The 20,236-nt window shown below is 39.1% G+C and overlaps 1 protein-coding gene across 2 annotated transcripts in view; it reads left to right on the forward strand.

Moving 5' to 3' along the window:
- The first annotated feature begins 581 nt into the window (after positions 1-581).
- RBBP6 (RB binding protein 6, ubiquitin ligase) overlaps positions 582-20,236 on the forward strand; it is a 29,902-nt gene continuing 10,247 nt past the window's right edge. Inside the window, exons 1-10 of one of the 2 annotated variants that reach the window (XM_026684386.2) lie at positions 582-1,410; positions 3,713-3,812; positions 8,488-8,524; positions 13,207-13,251; positions 15,504-15,592; positions 15,725-15,821; positions 16,302-16,441; positions 17,586-17,758; positions 18,587-18,690; positions 19,210-19,529. In XM_026684386.2, coding sequence (XP_026540171.2) covers positions 1,245-1,410; positions 3,713-3,812; positions 8,488-8,524; positions 13,207-13,251; positions 15,504-15,592; positions 15,725-15,821; positions 16,302-16,441; positions 17,586-17,758; positions 18,587-18,690; positions 19,210-19,529 — 1,271 coding nt within the window. In that variant the 5' untranslated portion in view covers positions 582-1,244. The remainder of the gene's footprint in view (positions 1,411-3,712; positions 3,813-8,487; positions 8,525-13,206; positions 13,252-15,503; positions 15,593-15,724; positions 15,822-16,301; positions 16,442-17,585; positions 17,759-18,586; positions 18,691-19,209; positions 19,530-20,236) is intronic. The other variant, XM_026684387.2, reaches the window with a different exon arrangement.

A 20,236-nucleotide genomic window follows, 5' to 3' on the forward strand; every position in this document is an offset into this window, starting at 1 on the left:
CCCAACCTCCAACCCGCTCGAAGACTCGGAGGGGTCTGAACTGGAGAGCATTTCCCCTGTGGCCCGGGGGCGCCACTGCGGATCTGCCCCGCACAGGGATGGTCTAGACCGGGGTCTCCTCCAACTTTGGCAACTTTAAGCCTGGCGGACTTCAACTCCCAGAATTCCCCAGCCAGCTGTTGTCTGGGGGGGAGTTCTGGTGGGGGGCACAAAGACCTCCCTCCCCCACCAGAGCAACCTGGCTGGAGGAGCCCCACAAGACGGCTGTTTTGGGGTAAAGATGGCCTCCCTGGGTCCTGCTGCCCCACCCGGGGGGCAACACCCCCCCCCCCCGGCCCCCCCCCCACCCCCCCCCCTACCAAAACCCCCCCCCCCCCCCAACCCCCGCCCGCAGTGAGAGCCCCTCGCCCGCGTGCAGCAGAGCAAAAAGCCCCTCGCTGGGCCCCATCAGCCCAGAGTGCAACAGCCGCCCCGATACGCTCCCTCGAGCGTCGCGCCTCGCCTTTAAAGCCGTGGCCCTTTTAAAAGGGGGCCGGGCCGGGCCGCCGGTGGTCACGTGCCTTCCCTGGCGAGGGGGAGGTGGGGCTCGGGCGAAGAGGCCAGAAAGCGGAAGAGCGACTTTTTCTTCCCTTTGTCATAATGCGCTGGGTCACGTGGGCGCCCCCCCCCACGCAGGAGAGAGCGCTCGCTCGGCTCGGCTCGCGCACGCTGAGACGCCTGCGCACTCGGGCGCAGCCTCGGCTCGCCCTTTTTACCAAGCGCGCCTTGTGTGCGGCCGGGGGGGGAAAGGTGCGCGGCTGTTCCTCGCGCGCCCTGCTCTTCTCTGTCTACCCCCCCCTCCGCGCACCCCCCGAACAGCCCTCCGGCGACCGGCTGGGAGACCCCGGAGCGAAGGCGGAGGGAGCGTTAAGCGCAGCCTCAGAGCCGTTGCCGTTGCGAGGAGGCCGTTGAGGCTGCGATCCGCCGAGGAGGAGGAGGAGGCCGAGGAGGCCGGACGACGACGACGACGACGACGGAGGAGGACTAAGCGACGCGAGTCTTTGCTGCCGTCGAGACGAGAGCGAGGCCGAGAGCGGAGGAGGAGGAGGGGGAAGGACCCGCTGCCGCCGCCGCTTCCGCGGCCATGTTGGAGGCCTAAACCGGCCCAGCGCCGCGCCTGACAGGAGCCGCGGCGGGCGAGGCGGCCTCTGAGGGGAGAGCCCAGGAGGGGAGGCCCGCCCGCCCGCCCGCCCGCCAGCACAGCCATGTCCTGCGTGCACTACAAGTTCTCGTCGAAGCTCAACTATGACACGGTCACCTTCGACGGGCTGCACATCTCGCTCTTCGACCTCAAGCGCCAGATCATGGGCCGCGAGAAGCTCAAGGCGGCCGACTGCGACCTGCAGATCACCAACGCCCAGACCAAAGAAGGTAGGCCGGCCGGCCGGCAGGCGGGCACGTGGCGGGCGCCTCCGGCCGGCGAGCTGACGGATCCGCCTTTGTCCGCGACGGTTGAGCCGTCAGCAGTTCGGCCGAGGAGGAGGCCCCAGCGGGGGCACTCGAGCCCCCGGTCCGCTTCTCCTCGCGAGGGTTGCCTGCGAGGGAGGGCTTCGGCCCGGCGGGGTGGGAGTTGAGCGGCTGCCTGGAGGGGTAGGTAGGTACACAGAGAGAGATGGTAGGTAGGAAGGGGTCTTCAAACTTAAAGCTTTAAGACTTGTGGACTTCAACTCCCAGAATTCCTCTTCAGTCATGTTAGCTCAGGTATTCTGGGAGTTGAAGTCCACAAGTCTTAAACTTCCCAAGTTTGAAGACCCTTGGTATAAGGCTTCAGGGTGATGTCATGACAGACTCAAAATGCCATTATCCGCTGTATATATTCTGTAGAGATTCCTATCAGTTACTTTTTTTACAAATAATGTCAGAGATGTATTTTGGTGGGCCCGAAGATTAACAAGCCCTTTACAGCGAGTTGGATCTTAAATCAGAATTTCCCTGAATGATGTTTTGATTTTATACGTAAACGGTTTAATATTAAACCTGAATGTAAATAGGTTAGACGAACTGTCAGTAGTCTGTAAGCTTAAGTAAAGCTGCCAGAAATGTGAATTAGAAGGAGAACTTTGCAGTTAGGACCAATTAAATCATTTCTCAGATTTCACTATGTCTGCTGTACCAAATTCAATGTATGCTTTTCAGTTCCCATTATCTATACAAACTATTTAGTTCATATGGAAAAAATAGGAATAAACATTTAAACTTTGTCCACTAAACAGTTTCTGTTATTCTTACATTATCTTTAATTCTTTGGATTCTAAAGACTAGAATTCTAAAAAAGGAATTATCTGTATTGGTGTTTTAGAAAAAGACTAAGGTATGCAAATATTGCCACAGTTGTAAAGCAGGTGTGATTGCAAGAAGAGATACTCTTCTGCTGTAATCATTAAGTGTAAATTAATGGATTGTGGTCAGACCTAAATCATTGTTAAGGAATGTAACTTCCTCTTTCAGTTTCCTCTTTTAAAGTGTTTTAATTTAACTAAATCAGACTAATGGTGCCAGGTCTTGTCTTCAAGAGATTAATATTAAGTACCTATCCTCAACATATCATTGATGATAAAGATTAATTTGAATAGCTTCTGAACAATTTTCAAATCACTAAGATTTTTAAAAGTTTTCTAGTAAAAGCATTATTCAGAATAATTGTATATAATCAGAACTTGGAAATGGATTTAAGTTTTAAGGCTAGGTACAGGCTAAATATTATCTCAGTTATGCATTCTGTTTTTCAAAATCATTAAATAGATTTCTGTTCATCATAAATATTAAAGGACTGTTTGCCATACTATGATACTCCATCAAATCATTAGGAGACCCAATTTGAACCAGAAGTGCATGGGGGAATGCAGAAACATTCTGCTTACATTTGTTTTTCTTATCACTTCTGCTTTTAAATCCAGACTCCTCTTTACCCAGATCCATTCCAGCCCCAAAATACTGTTAAGTTATCTTTGCCCCTTTGAGGAGAGGTAAGCTTTGACTAAATTATACATTTTGCAAGGCTAATCTGCTCAGCAAATATGAAATGCAATTAAAACGTGAGGAAATAGTTGACTTCTGTTATGTTTTTCCAGAATTCTGTAAAGATTTTAAACATCCAGCTTAATTTTAAATGTTAGTTTTAATTCATTTTATATTGTAATTAAATATGCTTTGTTAAAGGTTTCAACCATTCTACTTCATTAATTTGGGTGAAGTAGATCATAGAAACACAATTGATGTATTTATAAAGGTATAATTATGAGATGGAATAGTTAAATATGGAAGATTGATTAAGTTATTTTAGTTCTAGTGTGAGCAGCCATTTGGTGATTAGAAATACTGTACATTTTTTTCTCACGTTGAGAGCTGTGATAGATGAAATCTTTGTTTGGGGTAGGTATATCTGCAGGACTAGTTTTAATGCTGCCACACTAAAATAATTGTTACATTTCTCTATTTCTTGACATTCTGTGATTTGGGAGCAGTATGCCTCTTTCTTGTTGTCCATCACTCCCTAGATTACTGCAATGCACTGTCACTTTCCTGGGGACAATTCCCAAAACATCTATAGAAACTTTGTTAATTATCCTGCCTGATTATGCCAAGAATTCCTGCCATTTGGTGCCTTATTGGGAGAAATATTGCATTTCAAATAAGAACTCCTGCCAAGAATGTTTCTATTTCCTTCTCCTAGAATATACTGATGATAATGCCCTGATTCCTAAGAACTCATCCGTTATTGTCAGAAGAATTCCTATTGGAGGAGTAAAATGTACAAGCAAAACATATGTCATGTAAGTGTTAATTTTTTTAATAAGAAATAAGCTTGGATTCTTATTTGATACTTCTTATACGAGTTCTCTTCATAATTAAAATACATGTACACTTTTTCTTATGGGAATGTCTGTCTCAAAATGCTTTTTTAAATCATGAAATTTTGTGGAATTCCATTCTCAAAACTTTCAAAATAACATATTTTGCTTAGCCCTGCCTGGTGGATATCATTAAAATAGAACTTAGGATTTTAACTATTATTGAAATTTGGTGACTATCAGAAAAGATACTGATTTATGTTGTTGTAATCCATAATCACTATATCCTATCTTGAATATCCTCTAGATAGAATTGTTTCATACACTGCTCAAAAAAATAAAGGGAACACTTAAACAACACAATGTAACTCCAAGTCAATCACACTTCTGTGAAATCACTTAGGTAGCAACACTGATTGACAATCAATTTCGCATGCTGTTGTGCAAATGGAATAGACAACAGGTGGAAAGCAGAGGCAGTTAGCAAGACATCCCCAATAAAGGAGTGGTTCTGCAGGTGGTGACCACAGACCACTTCTCAGTCCCTGTGCTTTCTGGCTGATGGTTTGGTCACTTTTGAATGCTGGCAGTGCTTTCATTCTAGTGGTAGCATGAGACGGAGTCTACAACCCACACAAGTGGCTCAGGTAGTGCAGCTCATCCAGGATGGCACATCAATGCAAGCTGTGGCAAGAAGGTTTGCTGTGTCTGTCAGCGTAGTGTCCAGAGCATGGAGGCGCTACCAGGAGACAGGCCAGTACATCAGGAGATGTGGAGGAGGCCGTAGGAGGGCAACAACCCAGCATCAGGACTGCTACCTCCGCCTTTGTGCAAGGAGGGACAGAAGGAGCACTGCCAGAGCCCTGCAAAACGACCTCCAGAGGGCCACAAATGTGCATGTGGCTGCTCAAACGGTCAGAAACAGACTCCATGAGGGTGGTATGAGGGCCCGACGTCCACAGGTGGGGGTTGTGCTTACAGCCCAACACTGTGCAGGACATTTGGCATTTGCCAGAGAACACCAAGATTGGCAAATTCGCCACTGGTACCCTGTGCTCTTCACAGATGAAAGCAGGTTCACACTGTGGAGAATGTTCTGCTGCCTGCAACATCCTCCAGCATGACCAGTTTGGCAGTGGGTCAGTAATGGGGTGGGGTGGCATTTCTTTAGGGGGCCGCACAGCCCTCCATGTGCTCGCCAGAGGTAGTCTGACTGCCATTAGATACCGAGATGAGATCCTCAGACCCCTTGTGAGACCATATGCTGGTGCGGTTGGCCCTGGGTTCCTCCTAATGCAAGACAATGCTAGACCTCATGTGGCTGGAGTGTGTCAGCAGTTCCTGCAAGACAAAGGCATTGATGCTATGGATTGGCCCGCCTGTTCCCCAGACCTGAATCCAATTGAGCACATCTGGGACATCATGTCTCGCTCCATCCACCAATGCCACATTGCACCACAGACTGTCCAGGAGTTGGGGGATGCTTTAGTCCAGGTGTGGGAGGAGATCCCTCAGGAGACCATCCGCCACCTCATCAGGAGCATGCCCAGACATTGTAGGGAGGTCATACAGGCACGTGGAGGCCACACACACTACTGAGCCTCATTTTGACTTGTTTTAAGGACATTACATCAAAGTTGGATCAAGCTGTAGTGTTTTCTTTTTTTTCACTTTAATTTTGAGTGTAACTCCAATCCAGACCTCCGTGGGTTGCTAAATTTGATTTCCATTGATAATTTTTGTGTGATTTTGTTGTCAACACATTCAACTATGTAATGGACAAAGTATTTAATAATATTTCATTCATTCAGATCTAGGATGTCTTATTTTTGTGTTCCCTTTATTTTTTTGAGCAGTGTATTTTGACTGCCTTAGTGACCATAGTTCAAACTAGAAAAAGAATTTTGTCTAATATTTAACATATATCTGCTAATTGAAAATTGTTGCCTATTTCAATTATGAGTAAATATTGTCATGTTTAAATATAAAAAGGTAGACTCTACAGGAGAATTCTCTGATTACCTAGAATAGGAGAAGCTCAGAACGTTTAAACTTCTTTGCATTGAACTATTGAAATGAAGTTGTACTGGCAAGAGCAGTGGAGCTCAGCGTACAGGTGAATTTTGCCTGGGAGGATTATTCTTTGCACCCTACCCATATTTTTTTAAAATACTGCTCTAGGATTATACATGTCAGGTGAGGCTCTGTTCAAAATCCAAGAAAGAAAACCTTAGACTCCATTGTTTTAGAGAAAAGGACTTTTACTGAACATTGAAGTGGTAGCATCAGAAGAATGCAAGATCTGAGGCAATAGGCGCGAAAATCACATATATAAAGTTATGCCAATGTTCCCACCCCCAATAGTTCAAACTGGCCATCCAATCTGAGATGTGTATAACATCTAGCGGTTGACCTTGGCCTGAATAGATAAAAGCTGCTAGCAGTAAGCAAGTAAGCATAGTCAAGAAAGTTTCCCCAAGTTTTACAGTTTACTATCTCAAGCCTCCAGCACTCTTCCCCCCCCCCCACAAGGTCCAATTAATCCCCCCCATTTCTATGGCAGTCGGAAAGATAAGCAGAAGAAGGATTCTTGAAGGCTGACATATAGTATAGTAGTAAGTTGCCCATAATAACAACCAGTGGTATAATATGTGAATAGCACATCTAAGTAAAGAGTGGTGCAAGTTTTGATAATTTGGTATCTAGTTACTTAGATGTAGCGATATCACAGTATTTGACCAATAATTCCTTTAAGAACGAATACAAATGATTCATATTTGTGCTGTCATTAGCTTTGAGGGTGTAATCAGCTGGGGCTTTAAATACATCCTAGAACATTGTTATTCTCCTCCTGCTGCCTAAAGTAAAACCAGGTTTGTGTGCAAATACTTACGTGCTTTGTTTTATACTGTTAGAGTGCAGCTTCTAGTTGTAAAAGTATTTGAATTGGTAGGCTGCAAGTTCTATAATATACTTTGAATATCAAACACTGAAGTAAAATTTAAAATAAAAATGAAGAATCAGAAATTGGGTGGAGGTTATTTTTTAAAAAAGTTACTTTATCTTGCTGTTATTACAGTAATTAGAAAAAGTGTCAGCTGAAAAGCTTTGAATCCTGGGGACATATAGGTAGTCCTTGATTTACAACCGAAATTATGTCAAGGCAGTGGCTAAACCGGTCACCACATGACCATGCCCGATTTTACAACCTTTTTTTTGCAGCAGTCATTAAACAAATAAGTTTTCCTCAATGGGAATTTTTTATTGGAAAAAGAGAGGAATCAGGCCCAACAAAAAATGATGGTTGCATAACCATGGAACGCTGCAAATGCCTATAAATGCAACCTGGTTGCCAAGCACCCAAAATGCTATCATGTGACTGGAGGTGTGTGGTCATTGGAATTCTGAAACAGGGTCATAAAGTAACCATGGAGATGTTGTAACTTCAGACAGTTGCTAAGCAAGGACTACCTGTATGTATTTGGTCTAGTTCAGAACATAAGGGGAAATACTAGTTTCTGCTTACATCATTGGAACTCTGGCTCTTTTTAGAGATCTCCCTTACCTCACCTTATCTTTTATGGCAATAGGGGAAAAGTAGCTTTCACTTTCATTTTTAAATTCATTCATCATTTTAGCCATCCAAATAGATTTTAAATCAGACCCTCATTGTGAATATTCCCTTGTTCTCATTAATTTAGGCTTAAAATACAGCTTTCTGAATTTAGATGTCATGAGGATCTAAGCTTCATAGAAAATCAGGAAGAAGGCCTAAACTCTTCATGATGATGAAAAAAGAGGAGTTGTGAGCCCATACACATGGCAAGCAGCAGTGATTTCCTACTACATTTGAACTAGAGTACTAGGTTCTCTAAGAATTTATTACAGTACATCTTTAAGACATCTAAGATACATTTTTAAAGAGACAAGTCTAGGTGCAACAAAACCTTCCATGTGAGTGAGGCAGTTATTTTTATCAACCTTTTATTTTGATATAAGAATCATCAAGGTAATTAGGTTAGGTGAAAAATATTGTATTATATGAAATTTATATGGAAATGCATGTTGATGGCATTGAAAGTACATACTGGACATTCTCTGGACTACAAAGAGTTTTAAAACTCATTATCTAATTATTTCTTTCAGTTGAGTTCTTTTTCTTTGAAAATATCACACATGTCCCAAGTTAGATTATGGGATTGAGTAATGCATCAGTATTGTAAAGAATATAACTTCCTTATTGTAAAATATTCAGGGGACCTATTTAAAGAATTTTTTAAAATCAGACCTTTTTTCTTTATCGCAGAATTCATAAGTTTCACAGAAGCGTAGACACTCCTCTCAGGTGATGTTTTTTGACCCCCACTTTGAGTCCACACATCCTATCGCTTTTCGGTCTGTCTAGTCAAATTGAGTGCCTTGCTCTTGGTGTGGGGATTTGGCCTTTTCGTAAACTTTGCATGCCAGTCTTAGAAAACAGGTATTTCTAGAAACTTAATGTTAATGTTCCTTTAGGATCAGAGCCTTTATCAAGTAGGTTTTGGAGGAATGTTTTTTTATGTACAGTTTTAATATGCACTTTTGGTTTCTGGTGGTGAATTTCTCTTTCATGACAATATGTTGTGTTGTTTCTGACAGTATGTTTTCCCTTTTTTAGAAGTCGAACTGATCCAGTGAGTGGACCTTCAAAAGCAGTATGTAAAAACACAATCTCACACTTTTTTCTTCTACACAATCTACTTAATATACAATATTGTAGCAATAAAGTATTTTTATAAATATTTATTTCCCACAGAGAACCGTTGATACTGTAACTTACATTGTAATTTGGTTCAGTATAGTAAATTGAGCAATGCAGATCATTTTAATGTGATCATAAACTGGTGCAAAGCGATACTCTGAATTATTGGAATGGTAGATTATTTCCTGTATGACTTTGTGTTGTACAGATAATGTATGATCACTTATGGATCATGTAAGTTAAGGTTTGCACTGCTGAACATAATTATTTTGTTCTACATTTTGTGTGTCTCTAGTTGGTAGCTGTTTGTTTGTATAGGTTGTTGTGTGCTTTTTGTTTCCTCAAAATAAAAATATTTGGAGTGTATCTTTTTTTGCCACTATCACATTGTATCAACTTTTGTTCTTAATATTTCCATTAATTTTTCAAGATATTTTCAAAAACTGCAATATATTAAACTTACCTTTTTCCTCTTCAGATTCAATCATTTATTGAAAGATCTATTTGTGCAATTAGATATATATTCTGAAAAACACACTGTTCACATGTTTTGCTCCAGTAGACAATCTAGAATGTGAACTGCTATCCTAAGTATTTCCTACTAATTATCCCTGAGCAAGACATAATTAAAGTTAATCTTAATAGTCCTCACACAAAAGAGATATTTTAGCACAGTGACAACGCCTGTCAGACTTCTCCAAAGGACCTATTCAATTAAGAGAAGATGCCCTTATTTGCTCCTTGGGTCACTACAAGTCCTTAAATTTTATTTTGTCATCTAATAGCCTATTCAGTTGCTTCCCTTGGTAAGGTCTTGTTTAGTTACCATTATTGATCAGTGGGATTTTTTTCCTGTTTCAATTCATTAAACACACATGTAGTCTCTTCCATTTTTAAGTTTGCTTAACATACTATGGAATTGTTTTAGTTAGGGTTTAATGATGCAGTTGCTGGATTGTTTTCCAATGTTAGAAAAGAGCAGTCCTGGTGACCAGTTAGAATATTTATGAAATTATGCTTATTTAAAAACATTTAGCATTCCTGTGGTATATAAAAACATAGTTCTCATTTGATTATTAATTATACATGTCTGAAAATCATTTTTGTTTACTAGTCCAAAACTAAATAATATAGCAGATTTTTGTGTAAGCTGCTTTTATTATTTTATAACCAGTTCTTTTTGGTAGCTTGTATAAAAAGTTATGTTCACAAATAAAGTTCAACTTTCATTTAGAATTATGTGTACCCTGGCATGTCTATTGTACATCTTATAGCTCTGTTTAAAAGTATATGGTTTTAAGCAAGTTTGCAAACAGCACTATAAAATCCACCAATTCAGAGATTGATTGCCTACAAACATTTCTGTTATCTGCACTAAAGGAAGGATCAAAGCTAGAGACTGTCAGGCTTTGCAGTACAGCTGTTTCAAGCCTACAGTACTTTGAAGCTAGGGTGCACCAAAAGAACGTCCATTGAATCAAGTAAAAGCTTTCCCAGCTCACACACCAAAATGCTGTAGTTCTGTTGAAATCTGGAAAAAGAAATGTTAGGGCTGGGGGAACATTTTGTTAGGTCTGTGTGAAATTGTTTATCACCTAATGGTCTTGGGGCAGGGTGGGGTAGACAGGAGATTTCAGTCCCTACATGCAATCAGCCATTCTATAGTCAGAGTTTAGAAATAGGTTGATTCAGAGTGGGGATGCTGCTGTTAGGTTTTGAGTTGTTAGGATATGAATGGAGAATTAGATGTTGTCTACTATGCTTGATGTTGGTCCATTAAACAGTAAAGACTCCTTTCATTGAACTTCAAATCCTGGCCACTACATACAAAAAAGTCCCATGTTTTTCTTGGAAACATTAGACAGGTTTTGCTTTGTTTCAAACTTCTTTGCTGTAACCTACCTACTGCACTGGAATTCACCATCCAAGTACTAATAGCTCAAAAACCTTTTATCTTTTTTTTTTAAATTAGCTAGGTGCTCCCACATATTGTGGTGTTATGTATACAACTCATGTCTTTGCCAGGAACAACCCCACCACCACCACAAGATCCTTTTGCAATGTGTGCATTTCCCTCATTTCCTAGGAAGACAGAATATCTGGCATACACGTCTTTCTCTGCTCTCCACAAATGTAGACTAACAGTGTCTCTCATGTCTCATGGCCAGCTTCTGCAAGGGAGTGAAAGAGCACCAGGGTGGCTGTTCATCTTGGATGGATGGATTTATTTATTTATTTATTTATTGTGATGCCTGTTACTATTTTCTTCCTGTAGGGTACCTTTTGTCTGACATCTCAAATATATGTATGTATGTATGTATGTATGTATGTATGTATGTATGTATGTATCATTTTAAATTTCAAAACCTTCCATGCCACATGTGAAATTGAACCTAGTTTAATAATTAAAATCTTAGCAATTTTGAAGAAACATTTTGAATCATTTAATTGTGTGTGTGTGATCTTGGCTAGTGTTTTGACTGCTAGTGTGTTTGATTTTTTTCTTATTTTCTTTCCTCAATCTATTCTTATTTAACCATTTCCATAATGGTCAGTATGCTGTGACATTAGGTGCAAAATTTGAATCACTAATTTGTGAGTGCGGTAACAGAATCTTACATCTGTAACAAAACTCAGGCTCAAATTTGGATGAATGACATCTCAATTGAAACTAAAATCTTGAAAGGGCACGAGCATTAAAGAAGGTAGAGGGCTACCAGTACTAGTAGACACAGATTCACATATTTCAGTTATTCTAGTGGCCGAAATGCAATATTGATTTATTTCATAAGAGACAATTTTGCCTGTAAGCTATTTAAAAGAGGACTAGACGTATTTGTTGCTGTGTTCAGTCATTTGTTTCCATTTTTTCCAGTCTATTTCATATTTCTTGTCTTATAAAAAGTGTTTTAACATCTCACATGTTATTTCAACTCCATTTTAAAATAAAGATTTTAAGTGCTATTTAAAAAGCAATACTTCTGATCAGCCTCTGTGGCTATTTATAGCCCAGGAAAATGCTTCAGAATGAACATAAAACATACTTTTTTGGTTGAGCACAAATATCTGGAATAGTTGGAATTTACCTGACAGTCAAACTTACATACTGAACATGTAGTCCACACTCACATTATTTCTTCCTGAACCATGCAGTCACCACCTGGATTTCTTCCATATGATTAAATAATGAGGAAGAATGTATGTTCAATGTTGGAAGAAACGAGGCCATAATTTTAGTAGAAAACCAAATGAGATATGTCTGAACTCCCTAAGACATATCCGAGTGGTTCTCAAGAGAGTCCCATGTAAAGCTAGGTGTAGATGTGTGTGCTGTTACTGCCCTGTGGTGGTTCCATCTTTAGGATTGGCTTTTTGTGCTGGATTTGAATAGCAACTGTTAATTTGCATACATAAAATTGTACTGTCACCAGAGTTGCTTTTTGTGAGATGGACAGCTATACAAATTCAATTAGTAAATAAAAGCAAAGGCTTGATTACTTTGGGCAAGCATTAATTAGAATTGAATTCTAAAAATGTAATTTCAATTTGTGTGTGTGTATGTGTAATAGGCTTTCCAAACTCTGGCTTTATTGACATGATTCCTAAAGCCCAGTCTTGGTATATTTAACTCAGAGTAGTGATCTGTGTTTTTTCTAAGTGACAAGCTAGAAGCTCATAATTACACCCTGTCTGTACACATGAGAGGTGCTCAGTGGTAGTTGGCATTCAATCATGCATGCCTGTTTGTGGGTCATAACATGGTAGTCATCATAGATGGTGGGGTAATTTCATGACTAGAATTGTGAAATGTATCACATAATTGCAGGTTGTCTGATTTAGTCCTATGATTGAATTTGTATGATAATTAGAGATTGCATTAGGCTTAAGTTAGGACTGGAAAAAAATATTTTCCTGGTTTTTTTAGAATTGAAAAAAGCCCTTGTAACTCCTGTCTTACATAATACTAAGTTTAGGAATATATTGATAAAAAAAGAACATGGAATATATGTATTTTTAAATTGTTCATTTAAATGCATATATATTTATTTTGCACATTAATTTCAGCATCTTCTATTCAGTACTTCTCACAAAACATCTAAGGGATCTGTCATTGTTATCAGCATCCTGATTATTTTTCTTTTAAGTACAGCATCTATCATCTTCTAAAGCTTTGAATCACTCAGATTTTAACACATCTAAATGAAAATGTCTATAAATATTCTCTTTCCCACAACATGTTTGAACATTTTTACATTCACTTCTCCCACAGCATACATTTACATAAAAATTGAAGGTTTTTAACCCTAACCTACTTTAATATTTATTGTAGCATGTTTTTTACTTTGAAAAATGTACACTGGTTTATATTGGTTACAAAACAAAGCCAATTATGAAGTTATTAGGTGAATTGGATATCTGACTTATTTTTTACAGAACTGAATATTATATATTTGACTGTCCAGGCCATAGAAACAAATGATACATTTCGACTGAAGATTTTTTTATTTTTATTTTTGAAACTCCTCTCTGTAGAATGTAGTTTCAGGCTAAATCTTAATACCACAGCTGAGGCTAAATATGTTGGCTACGTTTTGACTGTGGAACTTGAATGTGTGTTTAATTTTTTATGAACAGATTGATGACTCTTCTGCATCTATTTCTCTGGCCCAGCTTACAAAGGTATATACATATATATTTGTCAAATATAACAGAATATATTGTTGCTTGCTTGGTATTTTGAATGTTTTCTGCTGTGATATTTATACCTTTAATTTCTGTCATAGATGCAAAAAACTATTAAGTCTAAACATTGGAATTGTGTGTATTTATTAATTACTATCCTGTAAAGAGTAGTTCCCAGTATGGGAAGATAGAAGGGGAGTACCTTATCAGCCTCAACATAATGTTGCAGTTTTATTCATCTTCAAGACACAAAGAAGAAGCACTTCTGAAGCTGTTTTTTTATCATTTCTTTGATATGTTACATTAATTTTGCATTGGAAAAATAGCACAATTTTAAAGAAGAATTTTAATACTATTTATGGACTCCTAGGATTTCTCTGTGCAACAATCAGCAGAGAAGTATTCCCCTATCACATGGACACTTTATATGATTATTTGGGGAATCTGCACTCAAAGCCAGTGATAGAGCACTAATTTGCATCAAATAATTTCATCAGTTGTACCCTTGTAGTATATGCAGTGTGGGCAATAGCTATGCAACTAATTTGTTTGAACACAGACTGTGTAAATGTATCTATAGGAATATACCAATGTGTATGTGTGGCATACTGGCAAATGTGACCTTAAACTGTTGTATCAACTTTGTTTGCAATGAAACTGCTTGCCTTTCTGCTCAGTAATGTGTAATTTTGTCTGGGAAAGCACTAGTGATAACATACCCAAATAAATGACTGCTCTTTAAAATTTTGAGTTAGAAGCAGTATTGCCTTATATTTCATATGTCTTTTTGTGAACAAAGGCTGGAGTTGTGTTTTTTCAAAAATAAACTACGTTTTCTAGTTTGGAAATTTTGACATGCGTTTGCAAATATTTAATTTATATCAAGCAAGTCTGGTTTCCATTAGTGCTGTCCTTAAATTTGTCCTTGGTTTTGTAACCTTATGTCAAGTTTATTTTTCTGAGATGTGAAAAAAATGTCCAAGAGCTGTACAATTTTAAGTTTCAGGTAGAATTTCAGAGAGTATTTCTGTCAAATGCAGAATATTTTTATATAATATAAAGCAGTTCAAAACTGTTACTTACTTTAACCTCTTTGGTGCTGTTAATTCTTACATAGAGGGAATGCATTTAACAGTTTTGTTTTATTCCTACTGTGTATTAAATGCCATATTTGAATTTTGGTCTATTCCTACTAATGTTCTGTGCTAATGGATATGTTCTGTAAACCTGTTTGGGTTCAAACAAATTAGCTAAGTATTTGTAAAATAGTTTTCTGTAAATGTGAACAATTTCATAGTTGTTAATTTGCATTGTTAAGAAACGTTATGTATTTTAATCAACTGTTTAATAAAACGTTGAAACTAGCTGTTTGCTTTTGTGGATGAATGTATTAAAAAGTGTGTATGGACGATCTGAATGTTAGGTGATTGGATATCTGAGCAAGTAATAACCAATCCCTTCAACCTTGCTTATATCAATATTTAGCATGCAGTGAACCATTTTAACAAGTTTCTAGAATTGTTAGCTGTACATCACAACTATGGCTTGCACCCTGAAGGGGGGCTATCATCCTGAAAGTTGTGTGCCCAAAGCATATTGTGTGGCATTAGATCCTACGTGGCAGAAAGTTACTTGTTCAATCTTGTTTACACCTTTCTGGATACATTAGCCATATTCCTTCATTTTTACTTTTATAGATACCAGAAAGGGTTTTACAAGTAATTTCCCAACATTTAAAAATAGTCTTAGATATGAAATGTCAGTTTTCAGGATGATAATTGCTGTTACAGTATTTCTTAGTGTAAAATAATAAGGCAAATGGAGACCATGAATTGCACCTTATCATTCTAAGATACACCTCTTAAAATTCATGGCTTTTTAATCTATAAGTATTGCAGAAGGCACCTTTCAAAAGACTTAGCTTCAGGCCACTTAAATTTATCCAAAGAAGCAAGTACACTTACACAAGTGTTTGTGTAAAGTACAAACAGCCTGATGCACAAAGTATCCCAGCAAAGAAAATAGCAGGTTTTGTTTTGATTAAATTAGTTTAGCGCAACAGGCACATAAACATCATGTAAATGGCATAAGGACTCCCTGGAACATCTTCAGGATAATCTGAGCTGTTTTTGAGACAACTTTAGCTAGCATTGTGCTGCTCTTTACAGGATTGGATGAGTGGTGTTGTCTTTGGATGGCCTTAAATGTGTTTTCTAATGTGTGTTGTCAAATGATTACCTATTGAACAGACCGCCAATCTGGCTGAAGCCAATGCTTCTGAAGAAGATAAAATTAAAGCAATGATGTCACAGTCTGGCCACGAATATGATCCGATCAAGTAAGTCTTCACCATGTCACCCACCAAACCGAAGCAAAAAAGCTAACTTTGGAACAATTTACATAGTTACATTTACCAAAAAAAAAAAACCAATCTACAAAGTTGCACACTTCTTTTCTTACACCTTTTTAGTTACATGAAGAAACCCCTGGGACCACCACCGCCATCATACACTTGCTTTCGTTGTGGAAAACCTGGTCATTACATAAAGACCTGCCCAACCAATGGGGTAAGATTGGCCTTTTTTAAGTTGTTGAAGTAGCTTGTCTTTTGTTTGTGGATGGCAGCCTAATCCTATTTTTAAATTCATTGCGGAGAGATTCCCTCATGCTAAGCTAACTAGAGAGTTTAGGGGATATGTAAGTTTAGAGGTATTGTGACTGGCAGGATGGGCAAGCAAGGGCAATTCATTTAGTAGCATCTGTCTTTGTATTTGAGTCTTTGGAGCAAAGGAAAGAGGAGGTAAAGAACTATAAATTGGAATATTAGTGGAGGGTGTTACTGGTTGTGTTAAATCTCATCAGTCTCTGGATCTGCCCTCCAAAGGGCAGTCAAATTGTTTTCTAATGAGAACTGACTTGATTTGAATACAATTCTGTGTAAAGCTACAAAATCTGTCCATGGATCAAAACAATTATGTACAGATGGAGTTGGCAGGAGTTGCAGGAAGTAGATTTTAAACAATGTTTCTGTTGTTTTTTCTTAACAGGACAAGAACTTTGAGTCTGTTCCCAGGATTAAGAAGAGTACTGGAATTCCACGAAGTTTCATGATGGAAGTGCAGGATCCTAATACTAAGGGTGCCATGCTTACCAATACAGGGAAATATGCTATTCCTACTATTGATGCGTAAGTAGTAGAGATCTTTACAAAACATCCTCATTTAAATTTGCCTGAAAATTGCCTGAAAAACTGAAATTGGCGATCTATTGTTAACCATCTAACCAATTGGCTAGATGATTAATAAATTGACTGGCTATGGAATTCTTATCCTATCTTTTAATTGTTCAGTTTTTGTTTGTTGATTAATAATACTTAGGAACTGTACACCTGTGATTATAGGTTCTAGAATCCTATATCAATTCACTTTTCATCTTTCACCTTAGCTGAATTAAGAGCCATGATAACTAAGGGCTATTAAATATAATTAGAAATGCATCTTCATGTCAGACAGTTCATAAATGTAAATTTTCCTAGAAGCTCATACTCAATTTGCACACAGGTGAGGAAATGGGGCGGGCCCTCAAGGGGTCTTTGTGGCTGGAGGAGGAAAAGGTTTCAGCTTAGGAAAAACAAAGTTTGAAGCCTCCTAGAAATCTTGATCTGAAATAAAAGGATGGATTCTCCCTCAGATCTTTGATTTGCAATTCTATCCTTAGCTCGGGCTTTGGGGCGATAGGCATTTTTGCTGATTACAAAAAGCAATAAATACAGTGAGTGAGTAACTGAAAATGTGTTGCCAAAGATCCTATTTTGGTTTACTTAATAGTTGTGATATTTGATTAATTCACTTTCATTGCTCTATTTCAAGTGTTTAAATTAATAAGTGAAAGTTGTATTTTCTGGACACAGACATGGTCATTACTTAAATCAATTAATAAATTAATCACTTATTAGTGATTGATAAATGATGATTAGTCATAATCATGTCAGTGCCCACAAAGCACTGCTACTCAGTGTAGGAATTAATCTGTTTTAAATACTCTTGCACCTTTGTATTCGTTTGCTCTGAAATTTTGAACTTTTCAATGATCAATAAGCTGCTGTCTCACTGCCATCCTGGCGCTGCCAAGTTCACCAACGTAAAATTATTTTTCATCCAATTAAAATGCAACTTTAAAATTCATGCTTCTGTTAATTTGTCCAGACTGTACAGGAGTGTGGAAGAAAAATGTTAGCATACGTCCTCAAGTTTATAACATGCTTCTTCGTACTACTGTTACTTCCACAAAGGAGACGAAAGGTTTCACAGAAGGATTTTTTTTCCCCCCAGCGAGGCTTATGCCATTGGGAAGAAGGAGAAGCCTCCTTTCTTGCCAGAGGAACCGTCCTCTTCCTCGGAGGAAGATGACCCTATTCCAGATGAATTGTTGTGTCTGATCTGCAAGGATATAATGACTGACGCTGTGGTGATTCCCTGTTGTGGAAACAGCTACTGTGACGAATGTGAGTTTGTAAACTGCCCAGTCAGCGCAAGGGGAAGGAAGAGAAGTTCTCACATGGATGGGCCTGTGTTTGTGCAGAGCAGTGCTTGAACTGAGCGACCGAGTCCATCCGTGTACCTGATGGGATGCCCTCGGTTGCCCTGATAACGTCATGTACGGTTTTCCATACAGATTATGCATTATTGGACTTATTTAATTCTTTCCAGTCCAGCAGAATGTTGGAAATAAGTAATTTAAAGAAGGTGGTGATTCTGGCTGGACGATATCCTCTACAAAAACCGGATGGAAATAGAGCAAATTTGGTTTGGGAGAACAAGCTGGCAAAGGAAAGATGATAGCTGAAATCAGAGTGGAGACTGCTGACCAGGAAAAAAAAAATAGTTTATAGAAAAATCCCTGTAGGAGAAATGATTAGACCGTTGCTCAGAATATTGCTGAATATTTCATTCTATATATTTTGTATAAAAGAAATACAAAAACCAAAAAAATACACATGTTCTGTTCTAACCCCCTCCCATCTGGGGCTTCCTTGTGCCCATCCGTACATAATACCAAGAGATGCAACACAAGGGGAGGGCGGTTTCTTGCCAGTGTCATACTGGTAATTGGTATGACTCTTCAAAATTCATTCTAATTTGGGTTGCCTGGAAGTCTGTTCAGAAGCTTATGCCCTGTGCTGGCATGTAAAATCTGATAGTTCAGAGTTAACATCTCTTCTTCAGCCTCCACACTGACTTCCTGTTGGTGTGTGACACTTACCCATCTATGCATAAAATGCTCTAGTTATAATATTCTTGCATTTAAAATGGAATTTTCATTTCATTAACAGGTATCCGAACATCCTTGCTAGAATCAGAGGAACATACCTGTCCAACATGTCATCAGACAGATGTTTCTCCTGATAATTTAATTGCCAACAAATTTTTACGCCAGGTAAACTACCTATATTAATCTCTCTGAAGGCACCTCCCCTGCTGTTTTAATTACTTTACACTATTCTGAGTGAGAGAGATTCTGTTGAGCATTTGGAGGGATAATGATCATTACTGGTAGATTAGTCTGTGATTTGACAGAATTATTCAGGTGTTTCTCCTCCTATAACAAGACCAAATGAATGTTAAGCTTCTGTACAAAGGTGGGAAACCTATTCTGCTGTTACATCACACTAGGGTAGATAGGTGAATATCTAGGTCTGTTTGGAGCACACATTACTCCTGATTGGTGTTAATCTTGGTGGGCAGTCTTTTGCTTAGCCTGTTGTGAAAATTCAATCTGGTTGGACAGTTTAACATATTGTGTGAACCCAGAAGACTCATTTGATAAGTAATCAAGTGGCATAGGCAATGCAGGTGCAGCCCTTGTCACTGATACTCAGCAAAACGACCCTGGTGAAAGATAAGCCATGGTGTTATTTCAGACAGTTTTGACTCCTTGTTTGTTTTCACTCTTTAGGCTGTAAATAACTTCAAAAATGAAACAGGCTACACTAAAAGGCTCCGCAAGCAGGCCCCCCCACCAAGACCAGCGGTTCAGCGGAATGTGCCTTCTGTGCCAAGGCCAACAGGCTCCAGGCAACAGGATCCCCTTATCCTCCCAATCACCTCTGCCTCGGTTCATGCCACTGCATCTCCCCCCTTGTCTTTGACTCCTGGCCAAGTTCCCCCTGCAACAAGCATGTTGGTCATGAACCAGTCTGCCTCCATCTCAGTCAGTGATGTGCCTACAGCAATATCTCTGGCAATTCATGCTGATAAGCCTGAAGGACCTTTCCGGTAAGTCAACTAGAGGGGTGGTGGGTTGGCGTTCCTTCCTGTGTTTATCCGGCATGTCTGATAACATGCGTCCTCCTGCATCCTTCAAGGCCTTTCCTTTGTGGTCTTTCATCCAGTGTGAGAATCTTCATTGGTCTCATGATTTCCACCGAGCATACAAATTATTTTAACATTTCTGCCACTGGAAATGAGGTTTCAAATCAGGTAGGATTGTTAAATCCTTGATCAAGAAAGTACCCTGTCTTCAACTTTTAACCTGTTTCCATCCACTCTTCTTAGAATAACATTGCACAAATGCTTCCATGAATGGTTCTGTTTTTGAATTGCCAAGAATGTTGGAAGGAATTAAATTATGCAACCTCCAGGAATTGATTCAGTTCCTATATTTGTATCCTGCTCTACCTTTCAAAGACTTGGTAAAAGACCTAATGTGAATTTAAGCTGTACTTAATTCTTGAATCAGTGTTGCGTGTAAGTAAAATACTTTTATCAGATTTTGGCTACATTCAGAAGACCCTTAAAATCTGAGGTAAACTAGTTACCATTAAATTGATGGCCATTGAAACTGATTTGATCCACGATCTTCAAATATATTTTGATTATCAATCCAGAATTCTAAGCCAGGAAACTCAACTAGAATTTTAAAAGTTGCAATCCCCCACACACATATAAGGTTGAAAAATTCTGAGTCAGAGGACCTAGTCAAA

Source organism: Notechis scutatus, chromosome 12, assembly GCF_049901735.1.
Source record: "Notechis scutatus isolate UNSWTSFEM ecotype Mainland chromosome 12, rNotScu1.2, whole genome shotgun sequence".
NCBI lineage: Eukaryota > Metazoa > Chordata > Lepidosauria > Squamata > Elapidae > Notechis > Notechis scutatus.